The 27,506-nt window shown below is 40.9% G+C and overlaps 1 protein-coding gene across 1 annotated transcript in view; it reads right to left on the minus strand.

Moving 5' to 3' along the window:
- LOC137342704 (lysosomal-associated transmembrane protein 4A-like) overlaps window positions 1-27,506 on the minus strand; it is a 39,305-nt gene that overhangs the window by 8,291 nt on the left and 3,508 nt on the right. The window contains exons 2-6 of the mRNA XM_068006828.1: window positions 16,262-16,370; window positions 15,387-15,463; window positions 10,013-10,144; window positions 7,916-8,011; window positions 1,925-2,023 (exon numbers count right to left, since the gene is read on the minus strand). Coding sequence (XP_067862929.1) covers window positions 1,925-2,023; window positions 7,916-8,011; window positions 10,013-10,144; window positions 15,387-15,463; window positions 16,262-16,370 — 513 coding nt within the window. The remainder of the gene's footprint in view (window positions 1-1,924; window positions 2,024-7,915; window positions 8,012-10,012; window positions 10,145-15,386; window positions 15,464-16,261; window positions 16,371-27,506) is intronic.

A 27,506-nucleotide genomic window follows, 5' to 3' on the forward strand; every position in this document is an offset into this window, starting at 1 on the left:
ATGTATCACTTCGCATTTTTCTGCATTAAATTTCAGCTGCAATGTGTCCGCCCATTCAATCAGTCTGTCTATATCCTCTTGAAGTTTATCACTATTCTCGTCACTGTTCACTACCCTTCCAAGTTTTGGTGTCATCTGCAAAGTTGAAAATTGTGTCCTGTACACTCAAGTCCAAGTCATTAATATATCAAGAAAAGCAGTGGTCCTAGTACCGACCCCTGGGGAACACCACTGTACACCTCGCTCCAATCCGAAAAACAACCGTTCACCACTACTCTCAACTTCTTGTTACTTAGCCAATTTTGTATCCATGCTGTTACTGCCCCCTTTATTCCATGGGTTTCAATCTTGATGATAAGTCTATTATGCGGCACTTTATCAAACGCCTTTTGAAAGTCCATATATACCACATCGACCGCATTGCCCTCATTGAGTTTTTTGATGAGGTAACAGAGAGGGTCAATCAAGTTAGTTAAACACGATTTGTCTTTAACAAATCTGTGCTGGCTTTTCCTAATCAATCCACACTTGTCCAAGTGACTGCTAATTCTGTCCCGGATTATTGTCTCTAAAAGCTTCCCCACCACCAAGGTTAAACTGACCGGCCTGTAGTTGCTGGATTTATCCTTACACCCCTTTTTGAATAATGGCGTGATATTTGCAATTCTCCAGTCCTCTGGCACCACCCCCATGTCTAAGGATGTTTGGAAGTTTATGGCCAGTATCGCCACCTCATTTCTGAGTAAATCAAATTTTTAATATTTAAAAACATTTAAACCATGCCTACGAGTGCCTTTGTGCCCAAGAAAGCTAGCGTAATTTTAAAACCCTCCTCGAAAGGCTGCAGGCTGGCGCAATCGGCGGAAACTCACCATCCCTGTTGTTTCGATCGGGGGCGTGGCTGGCTTCAGCCCGATTTTTTTTTAGCCACGCAAAACATCACGAAAACGCGAATTTACATTACGCCCAACGTAAAGTGAAATTCCGCAATGTTTTGCGCTGATTCGGCCGGATTGCACTGAAAAAGCCAGCGCAATCAAGCAAAAACTCTGGGCCGAGAAATATATTAATCCTAATCTTCCTCTATAAACTTGTCCAAAATTGGAATAAATTTCATCATACTAACCATAATACCATAAATGCATACCAATGTCACAAAGCTGTGATATAACCCTACCCCTATAATATAATTTGCAATCTAGAGGCAGTTAACACTTATACTAAAAGGATAACATGCCTAACAAATATACCATCAATCATGGGCAGGACTTAGTTTTGATTATACAAGTTTACTAATTATGTTACATTTAACAACTCGTCCTTCTGCTCCTGCAGTTTGCCTTTTGCACATGTGAAGTCCTGAAATTTTAGAATATATAAACTGCACTGCTGAGAGCAAGGGGCAAAGCAAAATGAGCACTGTTGAACATTACTATGGCTTTGTAAACACACTAACCAACACTGTGCTTTTCTAATGCTTAATGACTAGCACAAATGTGCAATGAACTTTAATTTTGAAATATTTACAGACCACCATAAAACATCCATGTGATACACCAGTCATTATCACAATTGTCCTAAATGACAAATAAATAGTTTAAAACCAAGTCTGGCTAAAAACTCCTATTTTGTGTGGTCATGGAGTTAAAATAGAGATATTCAAAATTAATCAGCCATTCAGCAGGAGTTCAGATATAAAGCACCAGTGTGCTGTCATGGACATGGGTTCATAGCCACAATCACCATATGCTCAGCTCCCAATGGCAGAGTTATGATTATGGGAATGCACTTAGCACATACTTCAAGAGGGAGTTCAGAATCTGTTTTAGGATGTAAATCCACTGATCACACCCAAATGAAGACAGCATATTTGATGTACTCATCCATTTCCTGCTCAGTGAGCATCAAGCCGTGATAACCTTACCCGAGAACGAAGATCGAGGAGAGTTTCCACTAGGCTGTTCTCTTGTTCCAATTCCTTAATAAACTTGTAGCAATTCCATGCAGCGTTGATGAAGAAACACTACAGACAAAAATAGGATGATGACTTGGGTCAAATTACAAAGTTTAATTTAAAAGTTTTTTATGCAAGTTCATGGGTATCAAGTTAGGATTTCCGGTATAAGAACATAAGAAATAGGAGCAGGAATAGGCCATCCGGCCCCTCAAGCCTGCTCTGCCATTCAACAAGATCATGGCTGATCTTCTAACTCAACACCATTTTCCTGCATTATCCCCATATCCCTTGATGTCTTTAATATCTAGAAATCTATCGATCTCTGTTTTGAATGTACTCAACGACTGAGCCTCCACAGCCCTCTGGGGTAGAGAATGCTAAAGAGTCACCACCCTCAGTGAAGAAATTTCTCCTCATCTAAATGACCTACCCCTTAATCTGAGACTGTGACCCCTGGTTCTAGACTCCCCAGCCAGGGGAAACATCCTCCCTGCATCTACCCTGTAAGAAATTTGAAAAATAATATAATTTTTTTTTTAAAATGGGAAGAATGTCCAGCAGTAAATAAAAGATGCACAAGGCTGGTAGCCAGCAATATATTAAGACTTCTTAAAGTTATTGATAGTTAGTTTACAGAGTTTTGCCCAGGCTGATGAGCAAAGAGTAAAACATGTGTGTGTGCGTGTATTTATTTTGTCTTTTAACCCCCTTCCTCTTGTTCTGTTCATTCTTAAATGGTGTTTATTTGCAATATCTTTCAGTTCTGAGGAAGGGTTTATACCTGTAACATCAACTGACTCGTGTTTTCTCAATGGATGCTGCCTGACCTGGGTGACTCCAGCATTTTCTGTAAAACTTTCTGGTTCATTTACTAAAGAAATCTGGACACTAGTTAAAGAAGGGAATTTCTAGCCCAATTATCACTGTGTAGATTTAGTGCATTCTAGTACAGATTGACAATATGTAGTTTGGGGTGATATTAGCTCCCTAAAACAAGAAAACCAGGTATTTTGGGGCAATATATTTCACCCTTTGTTGCCTCTGCCAGAGACAACTTGGTAACTGGAGAAGCTCAAACTTTTATTTTTAAATGAAGCAGGTTATAAACATGAACCCATCCACCGACACCCGAGCTTTCACTTTAAAAGGAACGGATTTAGTGTTCTAAGTTTACCATTTCTGAAGTTTTCAGGGCATGGCTGTACATCAGTATGTCTAGCAGATAAGTTACTATCTCTAAAGAAAGGAGAGAGACAGAAATGGCACCCTGAACAATATCAGCAGCCCAATTAAGGTTATCAAAGAGTTTACATAGAATCTACAGCACAGAAACAGCCCAACTGGTCTATGCCGGTGATTATACTCCACAAGAGCCACGTCCCATTCTAATTATCTCTTCCCACCTTGTCCCCATATCCCTCTATTCCTTTCTCTCATGTGTGCATCAAGCCTGCCCTTAACTGTGTCAATGTTATCTGCTGCAACCACTCCATATAGCAGCGAGTTCCACATTCACCACTCTGAGTAAAGAAATTCCTCCTAAATTCTTTATTTGATCTGTTAGTAGCTTATATTTATGTTCTGGTCTCACCCACAAGTGGAAACAATTTCTCCACATTCACCTTATCAAATCCCTTCATAATTTTGAAGACCTCCATCAGTTCTCCTCTTAATCTTCTCTTTTCTAGAGAAGCCTGCTCAATTTTTCCTGATTATTGCATCCCTTCAATGCTGGCAATGTCCTTGTAAATATTTTCTGCGTTTTCTCAAGTGCTTCAATATCCTTTTTGTAGTGTGGAGACCAGAACTGCGCGCAGTACTCGAAGTGTGGCCTAACCAAGATTCTATATAAATTTAACATTACTTCCCTGCTTTTGTAATCTATTTCTCTAGATGTAAACCTCAGTACATTGTTTGCACTCTTTATGACCTTATCAACTGTCGTTGCAACTTTTAGTGATTTATGTATTTGTATTCTCAGATCTCTCTGCTTCTCTACCTCATTTAGTTTCTTATCTTTCGAGGAATAAGTGACCTCCTTATTCCTCCTACCAAAATGAACCACCTCACATTTCACTATACTGAATTTCATTTGCCATTTATCCGCCCACCCCGCAAGCCTGTTTATATATTCCTGTATTTTGGTGTGGTCCTCCACATTTTTAGCTATACTCCCCAATTTAGTATCAACTGCAAATTTTGACACCATACCTCCAATTCCTGAGTCCAAATCATTTATGTATATGGTAAAGAACAGTGGTTCCAACGCAGATCCCTGCAGTACACCACTTGCCACTTTCTGCCAGTCCAAGAACTTCACTTAACTCCTATCCTCGGTTTTCTGTTTTGTAGCCATCTTTTAATCCATTCATTTAAGGCACCAGCTCGTGAAAGAAGATAAAATAATGTCTTGTCTGCAGTGACTGGGTTATAATTTATTAACCAATTACAACTGGGTAGATTTAGTGCATTCAAATTGTACAACAGTTTACTCTGCCTGCTTGCAGAGGTACACTATCAAACTCCTTCATAATTTTAAAGACCCATACTAGGTCATTCATCAGCCTTCTCTTTTCTAGAGAAAAGAGCCCCAGCCTGTTCAGCCTTTCCTGATAAGTATATCCTCTCAGTTCCGGTGTCATCCTTGTAATTCTTTTTTTACACTTTCTTCAGTGCCTCTATATTCTTTTTATAAACATGGAGACCAGACTATGCACAGAATTCCAAGTGTGGTCCAACCAAAGTTCGACACAAGTTTAACATAACTGCTCTGCTTTTCAATTCTATCCCTCTAGAAATAACCCCAGTGCTTTGTTTGCTTTTTTAATGGTCTTATTAACTTGCATTGCTATTTTTAGTGACTTGTGTATCTGTACCCCTTGAGCCCTTTACTCGATTTAGACTTATCCAAGCCGTATGTGGCCTCCTTATTCTTCTGACCAAAATGCAACACCTCAAAGATCTATATTGAAATTTGTTTGCTAATTACATCACTAGTTCTTTACCATAATGTTAAACACAAATCTCCAATTGTACCACTAGGTGCTATTTACAATTCAAGTACACACAGTACAAATTTTTTACATGTCCATTACACTTGACTGAAATTAGTGATGGGCATGGTGAAAATGTTGTTTTATAGAATGCATTGGTAATTAGATCTTTCATCACCTCTGAGAATAACAAGTCCATTCCACAGGATGAACTCAAGTTCGTCACAAGTTGCAGTGAGTTTCCCATTAAAAACGGTGGTCAGTGTTAGTTAATTTTATATATGGCGTCACCTTTAGGAGGGGAGAAATTAGAACAAGAGGGAAGGAAAAAAAATAGTACAGTTATCATCAACATTTTTTGTTTCAACAACTCTCCTGGATGAAAACAAGGTAATCAAAGTGGCGGCTTTCCATGTTTAAAAAAAAATTCAGAGTTACAGAAGAACATAAGAAATAGGAGCATGAGTAGGCCATTCGGCCCCTCAAGCCTGCTCCGCCATTCAATAAGATCTTGGCTGATCTACCTCAACTTCACTTTCCTGCCCTATCGCCATATCCCTTGATTCCCTTAGTGTCCAAAAATTTATTGATCTCAATCTTGAATATACTCAATGACTGAGCATCCGCAGCCCTCTGGGGTAGGGAATTCCAAAGATTCACAACTCTCTGGGTGAAGAAATTTTTCCTCATCTCAGTCCTAAATGGCTGACCACTTAACTTGAGACTATGGCCCCTAGTTCTAGACTTTCCAGCAAGAGGAAACCGCCTCTCAGCATCTACTCTGTCAAGCCCTCTAAGAATTTTATATGTTTCAATGCGATCACCTCTCATTCTTCTAAACTCCAGAGTATATAGGCCCATTTTATCAATCTCTCCTCACAGGACAACCCTCTCATCCGTGGAATCAATCTCAGTTCATAACTTTTGTTTGCTTATGCATACAAATCATACCAAGGCTGTGCAGAAAAACAAACAAAACATTGAGCACTGGGGTGAATGTGATGAGGATTCAGCAACTTTGCACATTTCCCCTGCTGCTTGCTTTGCCAGAGCTTTTTGAATTCTGGGTTAGATCCCTTAGCACAAAAGGAATATAGCTTTCTCTGATAAAAAAACTGAAATAGACATGGTGCTTGGGCAACATATCATGACTACTACATGGGATTTTCCTGAAGTTGCTAAGTAATCTGCTCAAGACAAGGTGGCCATGATCCTAAAACATTTGGGTACTGGAAGTGACAGTGTATTTTGTGCCCCCTGATATCTTGTGCTACTGACCTTATTTTGGCATTATATCCATGTCCAAAATCTTGTCTAACACATCCCTAGGTTTGTAACATGGGATGAATCAATCAAGTTCCTTATGCATTGGCTAAAACAGACCACATCTAGGGGATCCACACACCCAATGTGAATGTTTATTGGTTACTCCCTCTAGCATATCTTCAGTGGTTTTCAGGTACAGAATAGTTTGCCATTTGCAAGTTAAAAATATTTTATTGTAGCAAGGATTAAAAAAAAGTTACCCTAAGTTCTAAGGCCAGGAAAAAAAAGGAGGGACACTTGCCTAAATTAATCTAGTTGAAGGATGGCGCAACTAGAATTTAAAAAGTGACCTATTCTAGCAGTCATGAGTCAAGCAGTGGCGATCAACACTAGTGAACCCAAGGGATTTCAGGACACAAATATATCCTACTATGCCTTCTAAACCTCTCTTTTGGCAGCAACTCTGCATCTATTTTGACCTATGAAACATTAGCAGGAACTTATGTAGCTAACTGACATGGGCAAACCATTATAGGCCACATCCCTGCATTAACCGTTTACACAGACAAGAATGGTCAGTGGATAACTGATGTGGTTCCAGTGGATGTACAGCTGTAAGGATGTCTCCTTCCTTCAACAAGGCCCATATCTCAGGTATAGAACAGGCTGGAGTTGGTTATATTTTGTGTATACATATAATCATTTTCTGGATATGCATATTTCTTTCCTTCAAGAATAAAGCATGAATAATTTATTATCTGATTTGTTCCAGCAGAGTGTCAGTATGTTTGACGATGTCTGACTACACCAGAAATATGCATGAACTTGAACACATATGCAGAAAAATGTGAAGTAGTATATTTTGAAGAATGCAAACCCTAAATAGTAAGATTCTTAACAGTGAAGAAACAGAGATCTAGGGGTGTAGAAAATATTGTAAAAGGTGAGAATAAAGGAGCAAAAGGACATAAAACAAGCAAATAAAACTGGGTTTTACACATGGAGATACTGAATATAAAAGCAAGGAAGTGATTTTGAATTTCTACAAGACATTGGTTAGGCTGCAGTTGAGAGTATTGCATCAATTATGGAGAAGGTGTTACTCACAAAAAGGGTATGGCAAAGATTCATAGAATGATACCAGGAATGAGAGATTATAGTTGTGAAGAAAGGCTCACGCCACCCACCCACCCCCCCACCCGAGGGAATCCGGGATGGATGTTTTTATGAAGTTTTGAGTGGGTAAGTAGCATAAGATTGTCTTCACTAGTTGGCAAATCAGTAACAAAAAGGCATATACTTAGGATCATCACTAGAACAAAAGGGGAAATTCAGAGAACATTTTTCAGAGGCTTGTTTGGATAAATATTTGGAACTGGAGAATATAAAAAAATACAGGGAAAGGGAAGATAGATAGATTATAGTAGATACTCTGATGGAAGATCTACCACTAGTACAGACACCATAGCCAAATAGCCTCCTTCTGTGCTGTCAGTTCTATGAATCTACAAAACATTACCTTAACACTGGCAATATCCAGTGGGTTCAGTGTAGAGTCCAGATACATACTTCTGATTAAGTATTAGGTTTTGTGAACTATTACAACAATCCTGTGTGACCATCCTAAAATCATATTGGGTCTAGCCAACCAACGAGACACAACATAAATTTAGCATTCAACAACATCTGTATTTCTTACCTTCAAAAGCAGAACGGTTATAAACATAGATGTGTACATTATCAATGCTTTGCTGGAGCCTGGACCAGTCAAGGTATCTTTTTCTGGGAAATAAAACTTGACAGAAAAAATGTCACTTAGAAATACAAGTCATGCAACATTAACTGAAAAACAGTAATAAAAAGGAACTTTCCAAAATCACTGGCTCTTCATATAGAACTCTTCATATAGAGAGTGCAAGACTGTTATACCATTCTTCCTCCTACATATGTTGAAAGGAACAGGGTGGTGCAGTAGTTAAAACATTAGCATTGCAACTCAAAGCAGAGTTCAAATCAAGTCCAGACTGATGGGATGAAGATCCCTTGTCTGCAAGGATCCTATGTAAGCAAACAAAAAAAAAGGAACACTTCCCAAGTCATCAAAACAGTCACTGTGGAGTTCCTACTCCATCTGGGCAACAAAACCCCACAGTTGTATGCAAATAAGTAAGCTTTTATATTTGAGAGAGATAAAATTGACAACTATAATCAGAGAATGATAACATATGTCTTGAGATCAGAATCTCTGCATTGTGTTGCATTGGTAGAACACTAACTCAATTTTAACAATTCTCTTTTTTTTAAATCAAAAAAGAAAAAAGTGAGATTACATACCTTCAATCAAATCTCAACAACTACTTGCATTTATAAAGCCCCTTTAATGTAGGAAAACATCCTAAAGGGCTTCACAGGAGCATACTAGATGAAAATTGACACAAGTCAAAGGAGATATTAGGAGGGGTGATTAAAAGCTTGGTCAAAGAGGTAGGTTTCAGGGAGGGTCTTAAGGGAGAGGAGTGGTGGAGGGGAGGTGAGGTTTAGGGAGGTCATTCCAAAACTTAGGACCTAGATGGCTGAAGGCACCAACAATGGTGGGGAAAAGGGAGTGGGAATGCACAAGAAGCCAGAGTTAGAGAAACAGAGTTCTTGGAGGATTGTAGGGCTAGAGAATGAGAGTTTTAAATTCGAGACGTTGGTGGACTGGGAGCCGATGTAGGTCAGCAAGCACAGGAGTGATCGGTGAGCAGGACTTAGTGCAGGTTAGGGTAAGCTCAAGTTTATGTCGAGTCTGGAGGTAATAAAAAGCATGGATGAGGTTTTCATCAGATCGGTTGAGGCAGGGATGGAGACGGGCAATGTTACGGAGGTGGAAGTAGGTAGTCTTTGTGATGGAGAGGATATGAGGTTGGAATCTCAGCTCAAGGTCAAATAGGACGTTGAGGTTGCGAACAGTCTGGTTCAGCTCGCGACAGTGGCCAGCGAGGGGGACAGAATCGGTGGTGAAGAAACGGCCAAAGACAATGGCTTCAATCTTTCAGTGTTTAATTGGAAGAAATTGTGGCTCATCCAGGACTGGTTATTGGGCAAGCAGGCTGACAACACAGAGGCAGTGGAGGGTCAAGAGAGGTGGTGGTGAAATAGATCTGAGTGTGCATGTGGAACCTGATGCCATGTCTTCAGATGGTATTGCCGATGGGCAGCATGCAGATGAGAAATATGAGGAGGCCAAGGATAGATCCTGGGGGACTTGAGAGTTAATGGTGTAGCAGTGGGAAGAGCAGCCATTGCCGGAGATTCTGTGGCTACTACTGGATATTTAAGAGTGGAACCAGGAGAGGGCATTCCCACTCAGACAACAGAGGAGAGGTATTGCAGGAGAAATGGCAGAGTCAACCACGTCAAAGGCTGCAGAGAGGTTGAGAAGGATGAGGAGGCACCATGCTCATAGTCACAGAGGATGTCATTTGTGACTTTGACTAGGGCTGTTTCAGTGCTGCAACAGGGGTGGAAACCTGATTATAGAGGTTCAAACAGAGCTGAGGGAAAGATGGGCATGGAATTGGGAAGCAACAACACGCGAAAGGACTTGAGAGGAAAGCGAGGTTGGCGACGAGGCAGTAGTTGGCAAGGAGGGGTCAGTATCCGAGGTGAGAGAACCACCATTAACTACAATCTTATTTTATTCAACCAAGAACACAATTACAAAGAAAAATTGAGAATAAATAAAACAAAAAACAAGAAGCATTCCTTTTCAAACAGGAAACCTAAGACCCCGAGCAGAGAGATAGGTACTTACCACATTTTGAACATAATGCTTGACGTGTACATATTCTGGAAGTTCAACATAGATGCCAAGTACTTCTATGCAATAGATGATGAAGTCGAATATCAGGTAACATATAAATGGAGTCAGAAAATGTGGAAAGTACTAGATCATAAAATAAAATGGAAAAAAAGTCAATAGGAGTACTAACTTCCACATGTGTGTTTTCTTGGAGGGTTTGGAAAATTGAAAAAAACTGAAATTATTACTCATTGAAAATTTCTTACTTTATACTTCATGTATATTGCTCTCAGTTGGCATTGTGAGACCTTATTTTCTAAAGAGGCAACAATACTACTTTAGGTGCAGTAGCAATACTTTTGACTGAATGTCACATCCTACATGCCATACAGAAATAAGGGGGAAACAATCACATCCCCCTCCCCGATCACGGCCAGACCCCTCCCCTTACCGACTGTCGGGGACCGTTCTCACAGGTCCCTGGCTGTGGTCTCCTGTCGCCAGATTCCCACTCCCACCCGCCAGCCAGGTAGTCAATCTGATGGGACTCTGGAAAGATTTATTCAAATGAGGCCCTGTCATTAAGATAGTCAGCGCCTCCATGTCCCCGACCCTGTTGGGTTTGTTGCCCGTTACCGGGCTCCTGTGTACCCTTACAGCCTCCCCCTGTAAAAATCGAGGCCTGAGAATAAGCAAAAAATATAGTAAATAAATACTTCCTCCAAGAATTCACAAGGAAAGCCAAGAGCAACGTGCACTCTTCAAAGATATCCCAAGTAAAATCAACAACTGCTATAAATGAGATGGAAGTCTTAATCAGGCTCAAAATAACAAAATCCCTAGAAATTGATGGTATTTATCCCAGAGTGCTGAAAGAGGCTAGAGAAGAGATTTATGAAACACTGATGATCATTATGAGGGAGTCATTGGACACTGGGGAGTTACCAGAAGATTGGAAACAGACTAATGTGGTGCCCATATTTGAAAAGGATGATAAAACAGACATAAGCAACTACAGATCCATTAATCTCAATTCTATTCCACTGAAAATAATGGAATTGGTTGTTCGAAGTAAACGTGAAGACCATTTGTACAATAACAACCTAGTAAACAGCATTCAGTATGGATTCAGAAGGGGGAAGATCCTGTCTAACCTGTTAATTGTATCCATGTGATTCATATCAATTGGTGTTAATTGTATTCAGGTGGTGCATATCAATTGGGGCTCTCTTGCATCCATATATCAGAGAGCTTATCTAGAGTGTGGTATGTGTAATGTGGAGCTCTGTGAATAAAGGCTTGGAAGCAAATGAAGACGAGGCTCTAGTATTCTTTCCTTCACCACCTGGCTATCCAATTTTTAACATAACCAACCTCCTTGACTTCTTTGAGGAAGTGATAACCCAAGTGGTGTACCCTGACTTCCAAAGGCTTTTGTTATAGTTCCACACAAAAGGCTATTAATTAATTCAAAGCTGTGAGGATTCAGGTAAACCCTGGGAACAGATAAGAAACTGGTTAAAGGGTAGGAAACAAGTATTACCACTGTTTCTAATTTAGAAATGTGATCTGGATTAAGATACTCAAATTTGCACATGATACCAAACCAGAAGGGATAGAATCAGACGAGGAGCTGAGAAATTGCAGAATCAGTTGGGTAAAATATGCAAGTGGGCAGAACAAGGGGAGATGAAATTTAATGCAAAGTACTACACAGAGGAAGGAAAAATAGATAACACACATACACCATGAATGGTGTTGAAATATCTAAGGATGAAGCTGAAAAAGACAAATAAATGAATCAACAAAGCCAATAGGATGTTGAATTACATAGCCAAAACATTAGAATATAAGTCAGAAGAGGTAATGATCAAACTTTATAGTGTTCTAGTCAGACCGCACCTTGAATATTATGTCCAGTTCTTGTTGCCAAGAAACAAAAAAGACATTCAAGCACCGGAGGCAGTGCAGAGAAGAATCACAAGGCTAATCCCTAGTGTCATAGGTATTAGTTATGTGAAAATACTGGAGGAACTTAGGCTTTTCATACTGGAAAGGAGGTGTCCAAGAGGTGATCTTATGGAGGTATAACATTGTTAAAGGCAAACAGAAAGTTAACCTGGAATATTAAATTAAATTGTGGAAGTAGATCGAGGGAACACACTTTCAAAATAGAAAAGAGTACTTTTAGGGCAGATATCAGGAAATTCTTCACACAAAGAATGATCAACATGTGGAGGCAAAAACCCTGGAATAATGTAAGAAACAATTGGATGCTACAATTGGGGTAGAGGCATGTTAGGATCTCTCTCGATGGATGAATTAAATGGGCCAAATGGCCGCCTTCATCCATAATTATCTTGTAATCTAGTGAGTCTCCAAATCAAGCTGAGAAATCCACAAAGATGTAGTTTTTCCCCTTAAAATGGAGCTCATACTGTATTCTTCATAGGGACACGGCCCACTCACCTAAGTCCAGAGAATACTATGTGGCAACTGGCTAGATTTTGGGGGCAGGGAGAAGAGGAGTCTTCAAGTCTCCGCAGCGTACTACAGGAGTATAGCAAAGTCTACCGGCATGTAGTAATGGTAATCCTGTTGATTGTCCAGACAGAAAGAACCACTCACCAATTAAGATATTAGCTTGCAGGGTTATTTGGTGCTGAGTGGGAAGAATCTCAGCCCAAGTGGACCAAGCTGGAAAATGAACAGTGCCCTAGCATATCGCACTTAGATTGTTCAGGTGCCATTTTACCAAATCTATCAGAGGCTTGACTCAGTTCCAATCTTCCAACGCCAGGCACGTAGTATGAACCAATTTACCTCTCTTCGCCTCTCGTTTCTCTTCACCACCCCACAGGAGGATTGCCACAAGTTGGTTATTAAGTAATTGACTAGTGTGCAGTTGAGTCCTTGGTAGGCAGATAGTAGATATGAGGAACTCCGCAGGAATGGCATGCCATAGCGAGCAGCACAACTCGCCATAAAATGTGGGTGCATTGACACCATCCTCCTGCCAACACCATCAACATACACCATAACCCACAGAACAGCGGTTCATTAATTGGAGGTGCAGAACTTTACCAGAATTATTTGCCTCTTTGCATCCCAATCACAGTAAAGAAATAACTTTTTAAAAAAAACATAGCCCCTTTCATGACCTCAAGATGTCCCAAAACGCTTCACAGCCAATGAAGTATTTTGAAGTGTAATCACTGCTGTAATATAGAAAATGTGGCAGCCAGTTTGTACAAAGCAAGGTCCCACAAACAGCAATGAAATAGGTGTCCAGACTCCACGGACTGAATGGCCTCTTTCCGTGCTGTAACCTTTCTATGATTCTACAATCTATTTTTGAGGGATAGATGTTGGCCAGGACACAGAGACATATAACACTATCCTTTGAACAGTGTCACGAGATATTTTACATCCACACAAGAGGTTTGCAAAATGCTAGGGCACTGTTACCATCCTATCCGAGGGACAAAACCCTGGATATAAAGCATGTGGTCTTACACCAGTCTCCAGGTAATGGCTTCCAGCAGCCATCATGCCAAGTCGAAGCTTGAAGGGAAAAAATTTACAGGGCTATGGGGAAAGAGCAGGGGAATGGGATTAATTGGATAGCTCCTTCAAAGAGCCGACAATAGGCTGAATGGCCTCCTCCTGTACTGTAGCTCCTATGATACTAAGCGGTTCCTTATCAGCTATACAATGGACACCTGCCTTCATTTTGGTGAAGAGACCTATGCAGGACACTTGTAATGTCCAGCCACCATGATGTTCTAAACAGCATTGCATTCACATATCGATAGAAAGTATCCCATAAAATCCCCTTGGTGTAAAATTTGTAACTAGTTATTGAGAAAAGTGCAGCAATGTTCTTAACCAACGACACAAAAGTTACAGTACAATCATTTTGTGAAACTACAAGTATAAAAAATTGACTACCCCCAAGTGATACTATTCTAGGAGATGACCAAGTCATTAGGGTTGGAAGGTGAATACAAAGTGTATCTGGAAATTCCACTTAAGAACAAATCTAATTTTCCATCAAAACTTATCCCATCATGTTGAACAAACCAAAGGCAACATTGCAAACAAACACAAATGATTTTGCACAAGTCACCTTGCACAATAGCGAACTGATACTCAGAAGATAGTGTAATACAAATGTCGAGTGCCAGATTTGAAAACCGGTAAAGGAATATGAAACACATAAAAGAAGTGATTTCTTTTGTTGTTGAAAGAAAACAGGAATTTAAAGATTGGAGATTATGTTTGATCATCCAGTGTAAAACACAGATATATTCTCTTGTGGCAGTGCTCAGAGGCAAAAATAAAAACTATGGCCTCCTTTCTCTTCATGTCAAAGTTTCACTGTCTAATTCTTTATGTTTCCCTTTCTTGATCTTCCATTCTCCCTCTTCATCACTCTCTGAATGGCTTGTAGTTTGTTCTTCCTTCAGTCATCTCTCTCTCTCCTCTCCCCTCCCTTGTGCTTGTTTTCTTCTTAATTCAGTCTTCCCCCCCCCCCCCCAATTATTATTTGGCTTTTTATCCCTGCTTTTCTTGTAAATCCACTTCTATTTTGTTATTTAAATTTATCCTGTTTAAGTATTCTGACTCCAGATATTCTGCTACACTCCAAGGGAAGGAAATAGGGCTTGTGTCATTAGCAAAGTAGAGAGCTTGAGTGGGCTAGGACTTCAGCATACTGTTGTGATTGGAATGGAAGGGTGTATTCAGGTTGCAGAGAAGACACGGAGCAGGATGGGGCTTTGGCATGTGGCTGCGCTCAGAGAGGAAGGGAGAGACAATTTTACAGACAAACCTTTATGGACCTATATAGTACAGAAAATGGAAGATTAAAAAGTGTGCAGCAAAACTTGTGCTGCTGTATCATAATTTAATGCTGCCTTCGCACTGAGGTAGTGCTTTGACTCCAGTACCTACCCTGCACTTGGACAAAGTGAACCTCTGTGCATGTATAGATAAATGAACACCTAAAGCTCAACTCTCTGCAGTTAGAACAACAGTGGCATTTTTTAATGTTAAAAAGAAGCCAACTACTCTACTGGTTTCTACCCACATGAAAAACACAGGGGCCTAGGATCTTTTTATTTTTGAAATTTAGAAAGAAGGCTTTGCATCAGATTAAGTTACATGGCAGCTGCTGTGAAGCTCAACATCTTCAAGGGGATGCCTTTGTTTGACAAAATGCAGAGTGCACTCAGATTGGCAATCTCAAAACAGATGTATTAGTTTGCACTAATGCAGTACAATTTTTACATTATAAAAAAGCTAGTAGCCTTGTGTGATTTAAACAGATTTTTTGTGCAGACAGCTTTCTGCTAACTTTAATATAAAACTGGTAGATCCTTACCTTAATAATTCCATAAACTCCTATGCCACTGACAGCAGTCATGAAAATGTCAAAGACAAGAGATGTAAAACTGTCCACTGAAAGACATAGTACATTTTTATACATTAATGGAAAATGGCCGCGAATAGCAGAACTAAGCTGGGACAATTAATCATCAAGTCAAATGGGAGACTACCTTAGCAGTGATGAGTGACAGGAGCATGGTACCTCTAGTTTACTCAAAATCAAATTCCCTTCCACAAAACTACACTTTAGATTAATTAGCCTGTATTTTAATAATTACAAGGTTGAGAACTGATATTTTATTCAAGTAAATCTTCAAGCTTTTTTATAACTTGTTTAACAACGAAAACATTTTGGAATTTGTACTTCTTTGAGTCCAAAGTTTAAACTGTAGATTTGAACTGGATATGAGCATCAGGACCAACATTCAGGATTAAAAGGGATATCCATCTTTATTTAACTTGATAGCAGTTGCCAACGGTCAATTAGTCACTTTAGCAGGTCTTTCTCTTTCCCTCACCCAAAACACACATTTCTCCACCCCCCCACCCCCACCACCATCCCTCAAACTTAAGGCTTATTTAAATTTCTTTACCAAAACAAGTTATATCTAATGCCAGGCTACATTACATTTATTTTCACCTCTGTTGCATTTTATATGGAGTGCAGCAGTATTAAAATAGAAAGTGGTGCACTAAAAGCTTTGACTTTAACATCTCATTTTATTACAATTTATGAGACTACTACCCACAATCTAGAGTGCTAAAAGAAACTGGCACTCTGTGCATGCATCATTTCCACAGCACACTGCAGATTTTTTAACCTAATCCTCATTAAAAATTAAGCCAAGAACATCCAAAATATTTACTTACCTTTGTGAAAGGCGCCTTCGAGATGAATACCTATCACAGACAGGTCTACTTTTGACTCTGGCCTGAACAATCTCACTAGTTCAAATCCAGCCATTATTGTCCAAACAACCTGTCAGAACAGACAGCATTTTGTTTACTTTTTGCAAATAGTAACAGTGGTCATCTAGCATACATTGCTGAGCTACAAGATGTACAAGTCTAGACAACTAGTATCAATTCCAAGCGCTGATACTGCTTAATTGTGACATCATTATTTCTTTAAATTTCCATTTTAAAATTTTATTCTGCAAAGATTTTTTTTTAAAAAAGTTGTAGCTGCCACTTAACTTCATAGATAAAGATTTCAACAAGACTTCTCCACAAAAGCTGGAGAAAGGACATACCATAGGGAGTCGTCAAACATCTGCATAAATAGGGATGGCTGGATAAATTATGATTAGGTTAGTCTCACAAATTTGCTGCCTATAGCAGGTACGAGAGTTAAGAGTATTTTTATCTTTCAAACTTTATGATTACCTAAGTGTCATATTAACGTCTACTGCAATTGTTTATTCTACATGCAAATAACTCGGGTCCATCAACCAGCAAAGGAATTTTAAAAAATACACATCAAGCTCTCTTGTGGTAACTTTGAAAGAGAATATGACTTCCCCAAAATATAAAAGAACTTCCAATTCCTGTCCCTGTATTCTTTGCTCATGTCATCTTGAGCAATGTGCCCCTAATCTCTACCAGAAATGTTTAGCTTTGCATTATCAATTTTTCCCAGTGTAGGTTCTTTCATTTAATTTCCACAGCAATATTCTACCAAGGTAAAGGGTGCAGTAATGCACACAAAACTGGCAGATTCCAGAACAATATTGTTTCTTAAGGACTCCAGCTGAAACTTATGTCCATATATTTGAATTCTGTGCTTGTTGTAAACTGATGTTGTTGAGTTTTTAAAAAAACAAAATACACGTAATGTTGCCGCTTAGTTTCCTAAATGCTAACAAGATAACTTTTCAGCAAGTCCTGCTTTTATCATGTTCTTTTGTACTTTACAAAAAGAGACTATGTAGAAGAATTGGCCTGTCTTAAACATACAAAAAAAACCAACAGGTCCACAAGTCAAGTCAATGATTCACCCACCCCTTAACCATGCTATTTCCTGGGAGAGGCAATGGGAAAAAACTGCATCCAATTCAGGAAAAATTCCTCTCCAACTTCCCTACAGCAATCAAGCAAGCTCTAGGAGACCATGGTTACCCATCACAAATCACTCATCACATCTAATTAGTAACTTCCCCCAGTCCCTTCATCTTTTTTAAAAACTCCAATCATATATTCTCTAAGCCTACATTTCTTCAAAGTAAATAACCCTAATTCTTGGAGCCTATCCACATAATTAAGAAGGATCATTCTAGTCACTCTCCTAAGCACCGTCTCCTTAGCGTCGATAGCCTTCACCGTGTGCAGGAACCAAAATTGACAATATTCCAACTGCAGACGTACTAGAGCCTTATATAGTCTAAATGTATTCCTCAAGTTGCACTCAATGGTCTTAGTAATATAACCTAAAATTATATTTCCTTTTTTTATGGCTACCTCACACTGCTTGTGTATTTTAACAACTGATCAACGACTATTCCTTTGCCCCCTTTCTTGACATTGAACAGGTACCCCTGCATGTTATAAGTATACCTTGGAGTTTCCTAATTAAGTGCATGACACTTGTCCACATTAAAGGGCAGGTGCCATATATGGGAGATTCACCCAACTCATCTAAATTGGCCAGCAACCTATTAGTTTGGTCTGAATTAGTAACTCCTGTGCACATTAATGCATCATCTGTGAATTTAAGAAGCGTTTTGTTTATTCCTTCCTCAGAATCATGAATGAAAATGATGAACAACAATGATCCCAGTACAGAGCCCTGAGGAATTCGGCAGGTAAGTGGCTCAGATCCATTCCATTAATAACTGTAATCAGATCAAACTTCACTAATCCATCTTCTAATTGGCTGAAAACATAAGAAATAGGAGCAGGAGTAGGCCATATGGCTCCTCGAGCCTGCTCCACCATTCAATAAGATCAGGGCTGATAGAACCATAGAAAAGATACAGCACAGAGGGGGGCCATTCGGCCCATCATGTCCGCACCAGCTCGAAGAACAACCAGGTGCCCATTCTGATCTCACCTTCCAGCACCCGGTCCGTAGCCCTGCAGCTTACAGCACTTTAGGTGCAGGTCCAGGTACTTTTTTAAAAGTTGAAGGTCCCTGCCTCTATCACCAATTCGGGCAGCGAATTCCATACACCCACCACCCTCTGGGTAAAAAAGTCTTTCCTCATCCGCTAATCCTTCCGCCAATCAGCTTAATTCTATGTTCTCTAGTTCTTGAACTCTCCACTAGGGGAAACAGGTACTTCCTGTCTATTCTATCTGGGCCCCTCATAATTTTGTACACCTCAATCAAGTCACCTCTCAGCCTCCTCTGCTCCGAGGAAAACAACCCCAGCCGATCCAATCTTTCCTCATAGCTGCAATTTTCAAGCCCTGGCAACATTCTTGTAAATCTTCTCTGCACCCTCTCCGGAGCAATTACGTCCTTGCTGTAATGTGGTGACCAGAACTGCGCACAATACTCCAGCTGTGGCCTTACCAGCATTTTATACAGTTCCATCATTACATCCATGCTTTTGTATTCTATACCTCGGCTAATAATGGAGAGCATTCTAAAATCCATGTAGACAACATCCACTGCATTACCCTCATCATTCCTCCTTGTCACTTCCTCAAAAGAATTTAATCAGATTTGTAAGGCATGACCTTCGATGAACAAATCCATGCTGACTATCCCTGATTAAACCATGACTTTCCAAGTGACAGTTTATCCTATCTCTCAGTATTGATTCTAATAGTTTGCCCACCACCGAGTTAAGACTGACCGGCCTATAATTGATCTTCGACCTCAACGCCACTTTCCTACCCAATCCCCATATCCCTTGATTCGCCTAGAGTCAAAAAAATCTATCCATCTCAGCCTTGAATATATTCAATGACTCAGCATCCACAGCCCACTGGGGTAGAGAATACCATGGATTCACAACCCTCTGCATGAAGAAATTCCTTCTCATCTCAGTCTTGAATGGCCGACCCCTTATCCTGCGACTATGCCCCCTAGTTCTAGACTCCCTAGCCAGGGAAAACAATCTCTCAGCATCTACCCTGTTAAGCCCCCTTAATAATCGTAGATGTTTCAATGAGATCATGTCTCATTCTTCTAACCTCCAGAGAGAATAGGCCCATTCTACTCAACATCTCCTCACAGGACAACCCTCTCATCCCAAGAATTAATCTAGTTAACCTTCGTTGTACTGGCTCCAAGGCAAGTATATCCTTCCTTAGATAAGGAGACCAAAACTGGACGCAGTACTCCAGGTGAGGTCTCACTAAAGCCCCGTACAACTCCAGTAAGACTTCCTTACTCTTGTACTCTAACCCCCTTGCAATAAAGGCTAACATGCCATTTGCTTTCCTAATTGCCTGTCGTACCTGCATACTAACTTTGTGTTTCTTGTACGAGCACACCAAAGTCTCTCTGAACACCAACATTTGATAGTTTCTCACCATTTAAAAAATATTCTGTTTTTCTATGGGGGATTTGGCGATGATAACGGCGTTGAATGTCAAGGGGAGGTGGTTAGACTCTCTCTTGTTGGAGATGGTCATTGCCTGGCACTTGTCTGGCGCGAATGTTACTTGCCACTTATCAGCCCAAGCCTGGATGTTGTCCAGATCTTGCTGCATGCGGGCACGGACTGCTTCATTATCTGAGGGGTTGCGAATGGAACTGAACACTGCAATCATCAGTGAACAATCATCATCCTCCTTATGATGGAGGGAAGGTCATTGATGAAGCAGCTGAAGATGGTTGGGCCTCGGACACTGCCCTGAGGAACTCCTGCAGCAATGTCCTGGGCCTGAGATGATTGGCCTCCACAACCACTACCATCTTCCTTTGTGCTAGGTAGGACTCCAGCCACTGCAGAGTTTTTCCCCATGAAATGGTTTAAATGATGCACCATTCTTCCACTCAAATCTAAGATTTGACAAGCAAATTTTCTACTGAAACAATGTATCATGTAATCTGCTTCCATCACTGTTTCTGGTAGGGTACTCCATGTACTAAAAACTTGCTACATAAAAAAAAATTCTCCTAACCTTTCCCTTCATTCTTTTGTTGAGGATTTTAAATTTCTGCCCTCTACATACCAACTCAACCAGTGGAAATAGTTTTCCCCCATTCGCCTTATTAAAACCCTTCATAGTTCAACAACACCTCTGTCAGATCCCCTCTTAACTTTCTCTGTCCTAACAAAAAGAGCCTCAGTTTCTCCAGTCTCTCCTCAAAATTAAAGCCTCTCATCCTGGTATCATCTTAGTGATCTCCTCGTTCCCTCCATGGCCCTGACATCCTTTCTAATATAGTGTGCTAAAACTACAATATTCTAACAGCAGCCTAACCAATGATTTGCATAGGTTTAGCATTACCTCTTTACTTGTAGTCTATAGCTCTATTTATAAAACCCAGGATCCTATATGCTCTTTTTTTTTGTCCTCTCCTTCTTAAAAAAAAATTGTGTATCTAAATCCACAAGTCTCTGCTCATCTACTCCTTTTAAAGTTTTACCATTTTCTGTATATTCCTCTCTCTATTTTTCCTCCCAAAGTTTATCATCTCACATTCCTCCATTGGGTGTGATGTGTGGTGGTTATGTTAGAAGACTAATAGTCCAGAGACCTGTACTAATAATTCAAAGATCGTGAGTTCAGATTCCACCATGGCAGTTTGAGAATTTGAATTCAGTTTAAAAAAAGGTGGCATCAGTAAAAGTGACCATGAAGCTGTCAGACGGTCATTAAAACCCAACTGGTTCACTAATGTCCTCTAGGGAAGGAAACCTGGCATCCTTATCCAGTGTGGCCTATATTTGACTTCAGTCCCTCACCAACGTGGTTGACTCTTAACTGCCCTCAGTGAAAACAGCCAAAAGTTTGTGTGAAAGAACTGAGTGCCCTGCTGCAATAACTCACCTTTTCTCCCCATCTGTCAAACAAGCATTTGAATGTCCAACTGGCTGCTGGCTGAAACATGTCTGATAGAACATGGAGTGTTTCCCACAGCACGGGAAACAAGCCGAGGATGTTTAAAAATCGACCCCTGCCTTAATGCGGACAAAATTAAATACTTCAAGTATCTACATAAGTCTCTTAACCATCATCCTGCTGGCTTTAATTGCGTTAGTGGAGAACCCGGAAGTCTGCGGGTTGAAGCCGGGTTCCAAACCCACTCGGGATTTCCGGAGCCTGCCCTCCCCCCCAAGGCACCCGCTACTTCACTGGAAAATCAACCCCAAAGTGTCTGCAAAGGGTATAGACAGATTAAGTGAGTGGGCAAGAAGGTGGCAGATGGAGTGGGGAAATGCGAGGTTATTCATTTTGGTAGGAAGAATAGAAAAACAGAATATTTTTTAAATGGTGAGAAACTATTAAACGGTGGTGTCCAGAGAGACTTGGGTGTCCTCGTACAAGAAACACAAAAAGTTAGTATGCAGGTACAGCAGGCAATTAGGAAAGCAAATGGCATGTTGACCTTTATTGCAAGGGGGTTGGAGTACAAGAGTAAGGAAGTCTTACTAGAGTTGTACAGGGCTTTAGTGAGACCTCACCTGGAGTACTGCGTCCAGTTTTGGTCTCCTTATCTAAGGAAGGATACACTTGCCTTGGAGGCGGTGAAACGAAGGTTCACTAGATTAATTCTTGGGATGAGAGGGTTGTCCTCTGAAGAGAGGTTGAGCAGAATGGGCCTATAGTCTCTGGAGGTTAGAAGAATGAGAGGTGATCTCATTAAAACATAAGATTACGAGGGGGCTTGACAGGGTAGATGCTGAGAGATTGTTTCCCCAGCTCGAGAGTCTAGAACTAGGGGGCATTGTCGCAGGATAAGAGGTCGGCAATTCAAGTGTGAGATGAGCAGGAGTTTCTTCTCGCAGAGGGTTGTGAATCCTTAGAATTCTCTATCTCAGAGCACTAGGCTCTAGTATGCTAGCCTTCACGACCTGGCTATCCAATTTATAACAACCAGTAGTTCTCAGAGGTTCATAAAGAGACCACTGAAGGCCGCTCAAGAAATGATCAGAAAACTTTTTTAAAATTACATTTCTGTGGAGCTAGGAGGAACAGGTGTGTTGCCCTGGCTCCACAAAAATATTGTGGGCTATTGCAAGCCAGGCTCAACCCCCTTGTTTCATCTCCCCCCAGACCTATGTGCAGCACGGCTCAGTGTTGGAGCCAGCTGGAATTTGCCAGGCCCTGACAGGCGAGCTGCATCAGAATGCCCGATTGGTGTCCGTAGCTGACCAGTTTAATTCAAATGAGACCCAATGCCGAATTTTGGTCATGTCTCAGGCTGGTAGGGACTGGCTCGCAAAGCAATCACTTTGTCAACTTGTCCCCGAACCCCAATCCCTGACCTAAGCCCCGACCGTGCAGGCCGCTGCCACCACCCTCCCCCCTGCTAGTGATCTCTCCACCCCGGTCATCTATCTCCCCTGTATGTACTCTGTGCAGGGGGGAGTGCCCAAAATTTTTTAGGCCATACTATTTCACGCTGTTTTACATCAAAACCCTTCAAGGTTATCCTAAAGCAGACAACATTTTAGGGTCCCAATACATAGCTGCAATCAAATTCCATCACTGCATAGGATTAAAGTTAATATCAATTAAATCCAAAGTCAAAAAGGTAATTCACATATCCAGGAATGAAATCAATTTGATTCTGGGGAAGGGAGGGACCTCCTGAATGCAGCATACACTCTGCACCACACCTGGTAACACTTCCGAACATAAGCATGCAACAAGATATGCAGCAGAGAAGAGGACATTTAATTGACTGATCTGCAAAATAACCACTTCCTTTATGAAACCTTTTCAGTCACGAGCGAGTATAACAAAACCAGCATTTAGGCAACCTTCATAAGGGATTGATATACATTCATTTGATGTTAGCAAATAATTGGAATAATGATAATGAACATTTTTGTTTTTTAGAATTAAGTATTGTAGCGTTCAACCTTGCCAGGGCCAGTATTTTAATGTAAGTGGCCTGAAGGAACTGCAGCTGTGCAAAGCCAATCACATCCATTTTTACAAATATTCAGAAATACTGAATTTCACTTCACTTGTAATCTCAAACTTGGTAAGGCGTGTTGAAACAGAAAAAGTCAAACTTTCCCACCTGGCACAGTATTCTCCCAATTTCCCCAAGGTTCTATTCTAGCTACCCTACTCTTCCTCATCTATATGCTCTCCCATCATCCACAGTCATGTGGTTAGCTTTCATACGTATGCTGAAGACACTTGGCTTTACCTCTCCATCAGTTCTCTTGACTACCTTTGTGCTGTCAGTCTGCCTGTATGATATTAAGTCACAAAGAGCCAGAACACTGAGAAGACCAAAGCCATTATTTTTGGTCCACTTCATTGGCAATGACTCCATCTCCCTCCCTGCCTGGTTGCTCAGGCTAAATCAGGCTGTTCGTAACAAGGCGACATGCAAGAATCAGAGCTGAGTTTCAAAACCCCACATTCTATTATTCATCACCAAGCCTGCTTACTTCCACTGTTACAATTTTGCCTTCCTCTCCCAGTGAAACCCTTATGCATGCAATCATCATCCCTAGATGAGATTTCTCCAATGTTGTTCTGGTCAGCTTTGCACTCTCCACCCTCCATAAACTTCTTCCTGTCCCACACTAATTCCTGCTTACCCATCACCATGCTGACCTACACTGGCTCTCTGTCCCCCAAAGCAACAGCTGCTAAGTTACACAGTCAAGTTGAAATCCTGTATCCTGAGCAATGCTTCATCTTAATAGTGGTAAAATATATTCTACATTTCACCTCCGTAACATCGCCCATCTCCGTCCCTGCCTCAGCTCATCTGCTGCTGAAACCCTCATCCATGCCTTTGTTGCTTCTAGACTCAACTATTCCATTGCTCTCTTGGCTAGCCTCCTACCTTGCACCCTCAGCAAACTTGAGCTCATCCAAAACTCTGCTGCCCGTACCCTAACTCGCACCAAGTTCCGTTCACCCATCAACCCTGCGTTTGCTGACCTCTGTTAATTGTATCATGTGATTTTTATCAATGATTGTTAATTGTATTCAGGTGGTGTGTGTCAAGTGGGGACATATGAGAGCTTATCTAGGGTGTGGTGTGTGTGTAAGAGGGATCTCTGTGAATAAAGGCTTGGAAGCAACTGAAGACCAGGCTCTAGCAATTGGCTATCTAATTTATAACAACCTACATTGGCTCCCAGTCCGCCGGCACCTCGATTTAAAAATTCTCATCCTTGTTTTCGTATCCCTCCATGGCCTCGCCCGTCCCTATTTCTGTAATCTCCTCTAGCCCTACAATCCTCCGAGATCGCTGCATTCAGATAAGGGCATAAGCAGTCAATCTTCTGGAGATGCAAAATCGACTCTTGTCAACAGATTGGACATGGAGCAAACACTGAGGCTTGGACAGAACACTGAGGCTGCACACTAGCAGATTCAGACAGAGTGTGCAGCAAGGGATTTTGATGAGAGAAGTTGAGATTGAATAACACACCTGGAAAAACTTGACAAAATAGTATGCGGTCAGGAATTACAGCAAGAGCATAACTGGGTGACACATTCCCTACAGAAGAAAAACAACCCAAAACATCTCTCAAACCACATACCTGTACTCAAAAAAATACTCTGTTAAACAAAACTGAACAGATACTGTGATTTGTAAACCAGGATTTCATCTTCCCATTTTAAAAGTGGTTAAGTAAGAAGAAAAGGAGTCTTAAACTACTGTAGTGTTTCTATACCCATTAGATAAGAATTTCACTAGCTCTGCAACTTGACATATGATTGTGGTATTGACATTTGATTATCACATTGGCATTATTTTACAGAAATACTTCAGTACTGGCTTTACCAAAGAGAAGAATATTGGAGAGGATGTCAATCCTCAAGTTGAGAACGAGATGAATAATATTATGATAGATAAGGGGAAAATTTTAGCTAAGTTAGTTAAGCGAAAGGAAAACAAAGTGCCAGGGCTCGCGGGATACAGCCCAAGCTGCCGAGGGAGATGAGACACAAGGATGAAACTGCACAGGCCCTAGAAATTATATTTCAGGGCAATATTGAGTGTGGATGTGTGCCAGAGTACTAGACAGTGGCTAATGTAGTACCCATTTTTAAAAAGGGAGGAAGAGTTAATCCAGGTAATTACATGTTACAGACCAACTGGTTTAACATCTGTGGTGAGGGAAAATTTGAGTGTCTTATTTAGGATGAAATTACTCTATAGGTATATAAAGAGAAAAGAGTTAGAAATAGCTAGCTCAGATTTCCAAAGGAATAATCATACTTGACAAACCTCAGAATTTTTTGAGGAGGTAGATGGGAGAAATGAAGTGGATGCAGTGTACATTGACTTTAGGAAATTCTTTGACAAGGTACCACATGGGAGATTGCTAAAGAAGATTATTTTTAAAAATTCGTTCATGGGATGTGGGCGTTGCTGGCAAGGCCAGCATTTATTGCCCATCCCTAATTGCCCTCGAGAAGGTGGTGGTGAGCCACCTCTTGAACCGTTGCAGTCAGTGTGGTGAAGGTTCTCCCACAGTGCTATTAGGTAGGGAGTTCCAGGATTTTGACCCAACGATGATGAAGGAACGGCGATATATTTCTAAGTCGGGATGGTGTGTAACTTAGAGGGGAACATGCAGGTGGTGTTGTTCCCATGTGCCTGCTGCCCTTGTCCTTCTAGGTGGTAGAGGTTGCGGGTTTGGGAGTTGCTGCTGTGCATCCTGTAGAAGGTACACACTGCAGCCATGGTGCGCCGGTGGTGAAGGAAGTGAATGTTTAAGGTGGTGGATGGGGTGCCAATCAAGCAGGCTGCTTTGTCCTGGATGGTGTTGAGCTTCTTGAGTGTTGTTGGAGCTGCACTCATCCACGCAAGTGGAGAGTATTCCATCACACTCCTGACTTGTGCCTTGTAGATGGTGGAAAGGCTTTGGGGAATCAGGAAGTGAGTCACTCATCGCAGAATACCCAGCCTCTGACCTGCTTTTGTAGCCACAGTATTTATGTGGCTGGTCCAGTTAAGTTTCTAGTCAATGGTGACCTCCAGGATGTTGATGGGGGGGGGTTTGACGATGGTAATGCTGTTGAATGTCAAGGGGAAGTGGTTAGACTCTCTCTTGTTGGAGATGGTCATTGCCTGGCACGAATATTACTTGCCACTTATCAGCCCAAACCTGGATGTTGTCCACGTCTTGCTGCATGCGGACACGGACTGCTTCATTATCTGAGGGGTTGTGAATGGAACTGAACATGGAATTGGGGAGAGGATAGCAAACTGGATTAAAAATTGGTTAGGAGAGAGAAAAGTGAATAGGAGTCAAGGGCAATTTTTCAGAGTGGTTTGAAGTGGGTAGTGGTATTCCTCAGCGTTCAGATCTGGGAACACTTTTGTTCACTGATATGGATATAGGCTTAAAGGGAGTGATGTTGAAATTTGCAGATGATACCAAAATAGGAGATGTAGTTAAATTTTTAGAAGACCAAAAGGATACTGAAAAGGGATACTGATAAGATAGGGGAATGGGCTAAAAAAATGGCTGATGGAATTCAATTTCAGTAAATGTTAGGTGATGCATTTTGGCTAAAAAAACCCAGCAGTAATTATATTCTGAATGGAAGTAGGGTCGGTGCTGTGGAAGAGCAGAGGGATTTGGGGGTACAGGTTCACAGAATATTAAAGGCAGCACATCAGGTTGATAAAGCCGTTAAAAAAAAGCTGTTGAACTTCTAGGTGTCATCTCAAGATATATAGAATATAGAAGTCGAGGTTATGATGAGCCTATATACACAACCTAATAAGACCTGTTGCATTACTCTGTGCAGTATTAGACTCTTAACTATAGGAAGGACATTGAGGCTTCAGAGAGAGTACAATGCAGATTCACTAGGATGTTATCTGGTATGAGGAAATACAAATACGAAGAAAGACTTAAAAAATCGGGCCTTTTTTCGTGAGAAGAATGCAGATTATGGGACAATATGATATGTGTTTAAAGTAATGAAAGAATGAGACAGGGTAGATAGAAGCAGACTGTTTCCAGTAGTTGAGGGGTCAAGAACGAGGGGCCATAGA

Source organism: Heptranchias perlo, chromosome 26 (assembly GCF_035084215.1).
Source record: "Heptranchias perlo isolate sHepPer1 chromosome 26, sHepPer1.hap1, whole genome shotgun sequence".
NCBI classification, from domain to species: Eukaryota; Metazoa; Chordata; class Chondrichthyes; order Hexanchiformes; family Hexanchidae; genus Heptranchias; species Heptranchias perlo.